We start from the raw sequence: 11272 nt of genomic DNA, 5'->3' as shown, positions 1-11272 counted from the left end.
TGCTCTGTTGGGACAGGCGTCCTGCAGAGCAGCAGGTGCTTTGCTTTTGCACAGAGTGAAGCTTGTGCTGATTTGTGCCTCTGATTTAGGGGGAAACACATGCAAGGACTTTCTGGGCAATTTCTTTCAGTATAAGTAGGCTGGTTAGTTGACATCAGACCTAAGATGTTCTGTGGTTTGAAGGAGTGTTTTGGTTTTTGTTGTTGTTGTTGTTTGTTTTTTTTTTCCCTCTGGCAAGGCTTTAACTTGAAGAAAAGAGTTTCATTTTCTTATGCTGGTCATGTATTATGGAAACACAGTATTCCCTCCCTGGAGAGGACTTCCTCTGTAGTAGGCTTATTATGACTATTGTAGTTATACATATCTGAAGGATCAGGTATTACTTTCCTGTACTCAGGATTACAGTGTTCTGTCTGGTTTGCTGCATGTTATGGGGGGCACTTTGGTGCAAGTGAGTACTTGGTTTTGTTGCAGTAGTAAGCAAGCTAGAGAAAAAGCAGAAATTCTTGAAGTGCAGGGAAACGCTAATACTCTTTATATAAAGCCCATCTACATCTCTGATACTTCTGGCACATGACTAATTATAGAACTTAGAAGGTTGCTTGCCATAGTTCTCAGATTCCCAAGCTTTTTTGCTGTGCCACAGGTGTAGTCCTGCTGGAGGCAGTGACCAACGCCTGGGCACAGGAATCTGTGCAGATTAAGTTCTAGAGTGAAGGAAATGGCACCTTACCAAGCAGATGCTGCGGAGGGGTTTTGCTGGCCAGTCTCGGGTGTTTGGTGCACAACTGCTGTTACTGGTAACGGAATGAGAAATCATTTCTTAAGCTTGCTTTGTGCAAAGTGAAACTTGTGGTCATATCAATTTATCAGAGCCTGAAATTATTTCTCTAGTTGTCTGTTTGTGCTAATTTAATATGTTTAATTTTTAGGACACCTCTGCATCTTGCTTCTGCGAATGGCCATGTGAATGTTGTTACATATCTCGTAGAAAACAAGTGTAAACTAAATCTTTCTGACAGTGATAACAGATCGTCGCTGATGAAGGTATGTGGAATATGTTATGCTCTTTCAAGTGGGGCTTGTCAACTGTGCATTAAATGAGAGGTGGCTGGTAGGATTCTTTACACAGCTCTGCGTAGAAGCATGCATCTGGTAATCAGCGTGGAATAGGCATATGTTAGCTCAGCTTTGAAGGTGCTCTTATTTTCCAGCATTGGGAAGCTGCGGCAATTGTAACAGAGTGCTGGCAGTTCTTCCTTTTCTGTGTGTTGTTCCCAGGCAGTACAGTGCCAGCAAGAAGAATGTGTAGCTATTCTGCTGGAGCACGGTGCCAACCCACACCTGGCAGATGCTGACGGCAACACTGCCCTTCACCTTGCTGTCCGATCTCCTAATACAACTGTAGCGGGGCTGTTACTTGAGCATAATGCCAATATTGATGCTCGGAATAAGGTAAATTTTTGTGTTTGTTGAAGAAGCTCTTTCAAAAAGTTGTATTAGTCTTCCTCTTGTAGGGTTGTTTTTTTTTTTTTACTTTTATTTTTAAATGTATTTATCTGCCCTTTCAGGAGGGAAACACTCCGCTTATTCTTGCTATCTCTGAACATCATGAAGATATAGCAGAGTTTCTTCTGCAGAGAGGAGCTGATGTGCATGCTCGAGATCACTGTGAAAGGTGAGTGGTTTGTCAAAACTCTGCATGGGTCTCTTTAGTATTCTTTAGGTTGGATTAATCAGAGGCATGAGAGTGAGCTCTGAAAAAAACCCGGGGAGCCACATAGCAGCTATTTCTGTGTGACTTGTGAAAGAACATCTGCGCTTGGCTGTTGTCATACCTCAGTGGGTGCTTTCCTCGTAGAGGATTACAAGAAGGCATTGTCTGTGGTGGCCCTTCTGGCAGGAAACATGCTGGTAGCTCAGCGGCACTGCCTCAATGTGAAAAAACATCTCCTGCATAGTGGCATAGTTTGTATGTGAGTGTTGTCTATGTGGAAGCTTTGTCTGAAGATTGAAGGTTTGGTTGTTTTGACTCCCTCTTGCATTTTATGGTTGCTCTTAATATTTAATGAAAACTGCTTTTTCTTTTGCTCATTCAGTAAAGAGTAAAGTAGTTTTTGAGAGCAAATAGGAATAAAAATAATTACAGTGTCTGTGTCAAATGATCTACTTCATAACATATTTTTGGTGTTTCAGAACCCCACTTATGACTGCAGCATCTGGTGGACAGCTTAATTTAATAAAAGTTCTTCTTCGATATGGTGCTGATCTTTTCCATAAAGACACTAACGGATGGACAGCTGAGGATTATGCTGTTACTCATGGATATTCTAGGTAAATTTTTGACTTTATTGTTAGAATAGGTTGTCAGCTGTCAGTGTGGCTTTTGAATGTTTTTGGTAATAGCAGCACGGTTTAATGGTGTGTTGAAAGCTGTCCTGAAGCTGTGCTCAGTGACGTCTTCTGATACGTATCGTTCCCTGTGTCTAGTATTAATCTGGATGTTGAAGAAAATTTCCACCCTGAATTGTCTGTAGATTTCAAGTTTTGATGCTAAACTTGCACCTGCCCAGTACAAGCTCTAAAACATGTCTGTATCCTACAGTTACCCAGAGGTAGAACGTGGCAAACTGAAATGCATGTCAGTCCTCTCCTCAGACCAGCACCATTGTCCTTACTGACTTCCACTACAATGAGCAGGAACTACCAGCCTTTTGTTTCAGAGATCTAACATATCCCTTTTGTTAAAGTCTTAAGCAGTTTCACCCCTCTTATGGATAGCTTTGTACCTGTGCGTATCCCTTCTCTAAGGTGGTTATGTGTGCTTAACAGCTAAGCTGAAAATACTGTGCCGAGCGGGAGCTAATAGCTTCGTAGGTGTGGATATGCACCTCTAGAGTGAACATGACTGTAGTGAATATTGAAGTAGGTAGTAGTCGTGCAGTAAGTTCTGTGTGTATTACTCTCAGTGAATGCATACAAGTATATGAATTCATACGGCTATGAATACGTGTAGGGTGGATAAGTGGCTGTTAACTGTTCTATTAAACTGTATAAGCAAGTATGTGGTTGTTTTTACCAAATATGTTTCTTCTCTTTCCCTATATAGTCTTTGTAAACAACTGGTGGCATACGCATTCCGGGGAGACAGAGACGAAGGTGGTGCACAAGGCGACACAGTACCTGGCATTCCTCACCGGGCCAGAGCTGCTGGCTTGACGTTGGGTGCACCTGCTGTGGACAGAGGAGGTGGGATCTTTAATCACGCAGGAGCTCACGAGGAAAATCACTGTGGCCTTTTCTTTAGGGGGTTTGTGTTGTCAGCGCTCACTGTGTTTGCCGTTGACTTTAGTGGAGGCATCAGGTGGGGTAGCGCAAGAAGCTTTGTGAATATGCTGACTTGTTGCTGGTTGGAGGTGCTTCTTGTCAGGGGTGAAGGCAGCTGCGGTTTGTGTGCTACGGGGCCACTTACCGGGTTGTTGCGTTCTGCCTGCCAGATTGCCCATCTGTATAGGTTTTCATACAGAGAGAGAAGGGGGACAGGGAAGGAACTAGGTGAGAGTGGTTTTGGTTTTGGGGTGTGTACTTGTACCTGTAGATGGCCATTCAGATTGTGAAAACGAATTGCAAAAGCAGTAGGTTCGTCCTGAGTAGTTGTTCATCTTCCTGTAGTTGGGAAGCAACAGATGAGTTAGCAGGACTGTACATGTCTTGTTGATATCCACTGAGTTTGTGCAGTGGTGTTTTAATATTAATAGTTTCACCTGCACTAAGCTGCTTTTAGTGAGTTATCTTATTTCTTAGCATCAGTTACGATTGTTTCTGTGTAGGTGCTGTAGAGACATACTTAGGAAAAATCGTCTTGGAAAAGTCACTTTGTTAGAAACAACAATGCAACTTCTGTGTGTACTGTATCTTCATGGACGTAGTTTGATTTCCAGTAAAAATAAATAACACTTTTACTTCCAGTAATTTTATGAAATAAACGTTAAAAGGTCCACTTTAACCTGTGATCCAGAAAAACAATTGAATTGCCTTGTTATCAAAAAATCAGCTCCTTCAGTGAGTTTATTTTAAATTTAAAAAAAAACAACCGCTCCTTAATTTTTAAGATCCAGTCTATGCTTATGAGCTCATATAGCCCTAGAGGAATCTTAGAAAACTAATCTTTTAATATAGAACGAACTGTCTTGTACTTTACATCTCAGGCCCTACAGTGGGAAGTTCTATCCTTTCTGGTTTTTTTAAGGGTGTTACATCAGAACTTTGCGGCAAATGGGCAGCAGACAGTGTTCAAACACAGTTTATTACTCCTTTTATTTAAATATCCCGTGTTTTGCTCGTATTTCATGACATATTTTTCCGAATTCACTTTTCCCAGATAGGGGAATTTAATTTAGAGCCAAACTTTGTTCCTTTGACTTAGGACTAGTTATTTTGATCTAGTCAGCGATGTGTAAAGTTTCTTGATAGACTGAAGGAAGATGCAGAGGTTTTTATATTTTATTTTATTTTTGGAAAGGGCTTGGTACAGGTAGTTTAATCAAGAAAATGTTGCTTTTACCCAAACAGCACTCTGTGGCTGCCTCCTGTGCACGTAGATAATTGCTGTGGTACCACATTGTGATGACTGACAGGCCTGGGTTATTTTAAAATATGTGGCTTGAAGAATAATACTGTTGTGTGATTCCAAAATTAATATGCCCTCAGGGAAATATGGGTTCTTGAACCAAGTAATTTGCTCAGTTCCTTGAAGACAGTAATACTACTAGCATAAGTCCACAATGTTATGGGAAATCCTCACTTGAAGAGGCCTAGTAAGTGTGAAGAGCATATTTATGTGGGTTAAGGACTTGGGAGGAGAAAGAGTGTGCTGTGGTCTCAAGCTGTTTATAGTAGGGCTTGTTTTTCTTGAGTAGTACGAATCTTTTTCTTCTTGTGCTCAGTCTCCTAGAAAATGACCCCGGCCTGTTGAGTGAGAGGGATTAGTAGCATGCAGGGAACACTTGGTGGCATTGATTCTGCAGTCTCTTGCTTGCACACACAAAGCACAGGTCCTGCATCCTGAGTCCCTTTGATAGGCTGCAGTAAAAGCTTTGAAGCCCCTGTTAGAGGAGAAGCTAGACTGATCTTGAGACAACGCAGGAATACCCACTTTGAATTCTTTGTTTTAATCTTGCTCTTCATTCCTGTTTTTCTGGGATCTTCAATGTAGTCCTTATTCCTTTTGCACTTGTTGAACATTCTTCAAAATACTCGCTTCTAGTGAGCAAGTCGGTATATTTAAGAGGTTGGCTCATGCTTATTTGAGTGTTTACTTTTTGTCAGAACACGAACCTTTTTGTTGATTGCAGACAGACTTGCAAAAACCTCTAAATGAATGGCTTCCACCTCTAGCATATCGAAAGACAGACTTTTCAGATTTGAAGTTGGAATTTCTTTGGCAAAAAGTAATTACGCATTTTTTCAAAAAGCGAGGGTTCAGATTTCTAGTATGTCTTCAGTGGCAGCTTTTTTTAGCTGCTGCACTGCATATTGGTGTATTGTTCCTACAGAAACCATTGGTTTTTCGTCTTAGAGCTCTTGGAAAAGAAACGAGTGCTTCAGTGTGCTTTATATCTGCTGTATCACCTTTTAAGAAAATTGAGAAATGGAGAAGGAATGAGAAACAATCTTGAGGTCCTTTTTTTAACTCTTACATGTGTGTTTTTGATAGGAGTCCTCTTGCCACATCCATTCCATGTATTTGTGGTAACATCAATATAAGCAGGACTCCCTGTTGCTCTGAGGCAAATGTTATGGCCTTGTCACACAGACATTTGGTGTTGGGTAGCTGCAATAACAACCACACCATTCATTGACATAAAAAATCAAATTTTACTAAGTAGGATGGGTAGAGCAGGCGGATGGTGATTTGTATTCTAAAGCTTCTTTTCCACAACACATAGACACGCGTACACACACAAGCACACATGCATGACACTCACACCAGTCAGTGCACCCGTTCTGGTCCAGTTGTGGCCTGCCCTGTAGCCCTGGGGGAACAGGGTATTCACTCTGACTGCTTGTCAAGCCTGCGTTCTGGCTGGTGGCATAGCTTCTCTATGTGAACAGTTCAGCATGGTCAAATCAATATATGCAGGGCTTTTACCTTCAGACTGAGGTAGGAGGGGGCTGTGTTTGCATCAGGCACCATCTGACACAGCTGGCTAGTGTATCTCCAAAGTTTGTTGGCACCTACAGATTTTTGGGATGCTTAGACGGAGGGATTTTAAGTGTGCCGTACGTATAAAACACTCTACAAATATGAAGGAATTGCATTGGCAGTCAGTGCTGGGCAAGGACTATTCAAGCTGAGAGAAATACAAAGTTGGCAGTACAGTAAACTGCCAAGAATCTGTTTCGGTGTTTCAAAATATTGGAATATAGGTATTCTACAATGGAGCAAGTAAATTAAGTTACATTGTTTGACACTGTCCCTTAAGAGTAGAGTTCTGTAGGTTGTGATAGGTTTGGCTTCTACTTCTTGTAACTGTAGAGTAGGCTGACGGTCACAGTACATTCTCCCATTGCTACAGCTTTGTTAATGTACTGGTTAGGTTTTCCAGATTTCTGGGAATTTTATTCTGGTGTCCTTGTTTGGTCTGTCCTTGACACGCCTTTCCCTAAACGGATATAGGAATGCCACAATCTCCTAGCCAGACATCAAGAACAGGAAAACCAAAGAAAGGTATTCTATACAGTAGCATTTCAACTATGGAACATGTTGTGTGATGTACAAATACTAACACACCTGTGATGTTTATTATCTTGGAGGTCTCTATTCTGATGGTTTTGGTTTTATAAATCAGGTTTGAGAGCAGGCTTTGGGCGCTTTTGTTTGCGTGTTTTGCATGGGTCCTTTATTACTGAATTGAGTGATAGCTTTGTGTCATTAGTGATAGAAGAGCATTTTTTTTTAATATTATTTACTGTTACTCCAAAATGAAAATGGACTTCAATTAAAGTAGAAACAAGTGATCCCTAGATACTACTTTTCTAGATCCCATTTCTACAGTAGGGCATCAAGATCTGTCTGAAAACTATCTCATAAACTTTCTCTCTTGCTTTTTAAAGGAGAATGGGAACTGGTTTTGATCATTGCTTAAAGTTACTATCCATGGAAAGCAAAAGTTCAGATAACTTACTCAACATGATATGCCCTTTGTTTTCTTTTCCTTCTAATGATTTTGTCTAAGACCTCGGTTTGGCTGTCATCATACAACTTTATGGAAGGCCGCCAATCTCCTATTTATAAGCAACTTCATTTTGTGATGATAGTTAACGAGAACTAATTACCGAGGAATTGAGGAATGCTGAAATGGATACGATGTGGAGGTTCTATTTGTTGGTTTTTTTCCTTTCTGTCCTGGGAATTGAAGAGGCCTTTTATTTCATCTTAGTTGTTGGTAATTGAGAGGTTTTCGCACTCTTCAGGCTGGATTCCTAGAGTTCAGGTTTCTTTAGTACATCAGTGGTGTGCTAGAGTGCGCTGTCGTTGAGTTTGCAACATGTGCATCTGGGCCACGCTGCCATTCAGAGGGATCTTGACAAGCTGGGTAAATGGACTGTCAGGCCTGTCTTAACAGAATTCAACAAGGGCAGATGCCAAGTCCTGCACATGGAAAGGAACAACTGTTTGCTACAGCACGTGCTGGAGCTGCCTGGCTGGAGAGCTGCTTTGCTGGGAATAGCCAGAGGGTCTTGGCAGAAAGTGAGCTGAGAATGAGCCAGCAGGGTGCCCTGCCGGCTGAGAAGGTTAACGGTGTCCTGGGCTGTATGAAGAGCAGCATAGCCAGGGGACTGAGGAAGGGGATTGTACGCTGCTACCTGGCAGTCCCTGGGTTGTGTCCAGCTCCCTGGGTATAATTTTGAGGCCCCAGTGCAAGAGAGAGTGGTCTTTCATCCGTGAGCGAGTTCAGTGGAGGGCCATCAAACTTTGCCAGGAGCAGGGCTACTTGCCTTTTGGGGAGAGACTGGGGGAACTGGGCTTGTTCAGTGTAGAGAGGAGATGACTTTGAAGGGGACCCAGTAGCAGCTTCCAGTACGTGTATGGAGAAGACAGAGACAGGTGCCTCCCAGTGGTGCGTCACATGAAGCAAAGGTACAAGAGGCATAAATGGAAACAAGAATTTCTAATGGAATGTGGGCAGCTTCACCATGGTGAGAACAGTAAAACAGAGAGGTTGTGCAGTCTCCCTCCTTGAATGGTTCAAGATCAGAGTGGAAAAAGCCCTATGCAGCCTCATCTGACCTCAGAGCTGAGTCCACTTTGAGGAGGTGGTTGGCTGAGAGACTTGCCGAGGTCCCTTGTGACCTGATTTATCCTGTGATCCTGTGTGCAAGTTGCTGTCTTAACATGGATGAAAGCTTGGAGCGTAGTATAGATTGCCCTGGTTACGCCTGTCTTGCCTGTTGAATGCCCTTTTTGGTACAGCATAGAGAACTGGTGGGGATTTTTCTGCCTGAGGATAGGCATTAGATCTTGGTTATGCTTTTTGATGTTTTTTACCTTTTCAGGATAACCTGTAAGTGGGTAGAGCACCAGCTAGTATAGTATATAAACCAGTAAAATCTCTGTCAACAGTGTGTGCTTGTGTGTGCAGTAGGAGTACTTCAGCAGTTCATTTATTTACTGTCTTGCTAAAGCACCAGTATTTTGTTAACTGTTTATTAACACAGCATATTCATGCTATGCTGGGTTTTTTTTAGTTTAGAGGTAGTTCTTAAACTTTTAGGTATAAAAGTTCAAAGGAGATATAACTCTAGTCTTTTTTGTTTTGTCAATTCAGTGTGACTTGAAAAAGCAGTTGTTTGGAAATGCATGCATTCATTCATGGTGTCTTACGTTAAGTTGACTCCCCAAAGTTTCATTCTGCTATGACATGTAGAGTTGTCCAGGTTAAATGTTTGTATGTGCTGGTTGATTTTTAGCATGCCAAATCTAATTTCAACATGTCAATTCGTGTTTGCACAGCAATAGATGACTTGTCGCAAGGAGACTCAATCAGGTAAGACTTTAAACATACCCAGCACATACCTGAGGAATGATTGGAGAGACACAGTACTCATTTTGCTTTACTTTTTAAGAAGCTTGGAGAAAGAGGGGAGCGATGTCAGTTGGCATACTTCTGAGGAAGAACTCGATTTTACTCCCAAGGTATGGTGTACTTACAGTAAATGTCCTATAAAAATAAGTGATCTGAAGGCAAGTTTTCTGGGGGATTGAAATAAACTACAGTTCTAGCCAATATTGTTTTCTCCTTAGAAGCACTCTCTGACCTGCCAGCCTTTCTTCTGCTGTGAGTTTTTCCTAAAAGACCTGTAGCTGTGGCAGATCATGCAGTAGATTTGTGATTTGAGGCAAAAGAGCCATAGGCGATGAGATAAACCACCACAGTTTTATTTGTTCTTGGTCATTTGAGTCGGATTTTAAGTTTATAAGTTACTAATATAACCTTTTCTGTTCTTCCCCAAACACTGTTAATGTTTCCTGTAAATTTTGTGATAGAATCCTAACTGATAACGGGCACTTTTTAATGAAGAGGTACTGAAAGCCTTCATCACCTAGTTCTCCTTTCCTCCTCATCAGGTTACTCAAGAGTGCTCAGTGGATGAGTTACTCAAATAGGTCATCTTTTTTTCTTCTATTGAGGTGGCATTCTGTGCTTGCATGTAATCTCACACTGCATGTTTTCCCTCTTTTTTTGAATGCTTAGGCAGTATTCTTTTTGTCAGCTACAAGCTCTCAGGCCTGCTTTTTTTGCTAGTGTTCTGAAGAACTATTAACTTCTGCAGTGATGTCTGGAGCATCTGTTCTGTTGCTCTGGGATTCTGCAGCGATGAGGAACCGGTGTTCTAGTTCAACCTACTCTGCAATACTGGAGGCGCAAGCATGTTTAGTTTTAACATGATTTCATTTTCTTGCACTGATTTAAATATAAATTATGCATTTTTTGGGCATGTTTTTGAAATTTCAGGATATTCTGGTAAGTGTACTTGCAGGGACTAATCAATGCATTAAACCTAGGGTTCTTAACAGTTACTTCCCTTGTGCACACTTGCAAGTAAGCATCCAGAAGCTGCGATCTTAAATATAACTGAATTTTACTGAAGTACTACAAATACTAAACCCAGATTTTTAAAACTGCTATGCATGTAACCATAGTTTTGGAAACAATTTTCAGAAGGGTGCCTGCATGGTATTTTGGGGGTGAAATACTCACTGAATTGCATATGTGAGGAGTGTTTTTGTAGTTAGAAGTATAGGATGGAGCCAACACCTGACCACTATCAAAAGGACAGCCTGATTACATTTAGTGTTCAAGATTTGATGTGACCAAAGGATTTGTTGTTGTCGTTAGTGTTCTAAAAAAAAAAAAAAAATAATTTATTTACAGAAGCTGCAGAAGCCAAATTTGACATTGTTAATGAATGTTTCCCAGCAGTTCAGGAAAAACAGTAAGCTATTTGGAAAAGATTGCATAGTATACTAATATATAAAAGTAGATTTGCTAAGTAGTTTCTTAAACAATTCTTTTCCTTTAGTAAATGAGAAAAGTAGCATTTTGAAAACACAGCACTTGGTCACTTCAGAAAAAATAAGTCATGTTGTTAAAATGAAGGTATTAATCCCTTCCTAAGCCTTTGTCCCTGGCCAAGTCCTTCCTCCATCCTGCCCATCCTTGACTTGGTTCCTTTTCCAGACATTCCCAGATTACTCCATTCATCTGGTAACATGCCTGTTGCCATTTACATAACTCCTTTTGTTGTTTTGACATAACTGCCATGTCTCCAAAGACGGTGAATAATGAAGTATCTTGCAAGTCAGTACCAAAGCAAACTGTCTTTCAAAATCTAAATAATTTGCAAGATAAACAAGAAAGTTGGAACAAGAAAAGCACGATTCAGGCGAAGTTTCACAGAAATGATGACTCCCTTTTTGCAGAATCTAAGATGACAAACTGGAAAAAAGAGACACCTCAGCTTCTCTCAGATAGTTGTGGTCTTAAGGAGAAAAAGTCAAGCTTCAGTAATGGCTTTGAAAGTGATAATAGTTCTTTGTCAGCAGGAAAAAAACCCAAGGCTTGAAAGTCAAAGACAAACTCTGTCTTTCTTGAACATGTAGATGATGAAGATACAGAAGAAGAGCAATGTGAAGTAGATAATAAAGTCTGTGAAGCACTGAAACAAGAAAGTGAACACTTGTGCTTGAATAGGCATGAAGAAAATG

General features: G+C 40.9%; 1 protein-coding gene across 1 annotated transcript; it reads left to right on the top strand.

Moving 5' to 3' along the window:
• Nucleotides 1-1908: 1908 nt before the first annotated feature.
• Nucleotides 1909-11241, top strand: LOC308057924 (uncharacterized protein). Its single transcript, XM_080411933.1, has 5 exons — nucleotides 1909-2334; nucleotides 3110-3249; nucleotides 9017-9050; nucleotides 9130-9199; nucleotides 11168-11241. Exons 1-5 carry the CDS (start codon nucleotides 2162-2164, stop codon nucleotides 11201-11203), a joined length of 453 nt encoding a protein of 150 aa, XP_080268059.1. The 5' UTR covers nucleotides 1909-2161; the 3' UTR covers nucleotides 11204-11241.
• Nucleotides 11242-11272: the final 31 nt, after the last annotated feature.

This window comes from Falco punctatus (genome assembly GCF_963210335.1).
Source record: "Falco punctatus genome assembly, contig: scaffold_41, whole genome shotgun sequence".
In the NCBI taxonomy this organism is placed as follows: Eukaryota; Metazoa; Chordata; class Aves; order Falconiformes; family Falconidae; genus Falco; species Falco punctatus.
Note: the sequence above shows the minus strand (reverse complement) of the source record. Positions and strands in the feature narration are given on the sequence as shown.

Bases quoted from the DNA above. Each gene is read 5' to 3' on its own strand.
- LOC308057924 (XM_080411933.1), top strand. From the start codon at position 2,162: ATGATCTACTTCATAACATATTTTTGGTGTTTCAGAACCCCACTTATG. The intron at 2,335-3,109 runs GTAAATTTTTGA...TTCCCTATATAG, and splicing joins GTTACTCATGGATATTCTAG to TCTTTGTAAACAACTGGTGG. The intron at 3,250-9,016 runs GTGGGATCTTTA...GTGTTTGCACAG, and splicing joins ACCTGCTGTGGACAGAGGAG to CAATAGATGACTTGTCGCAA.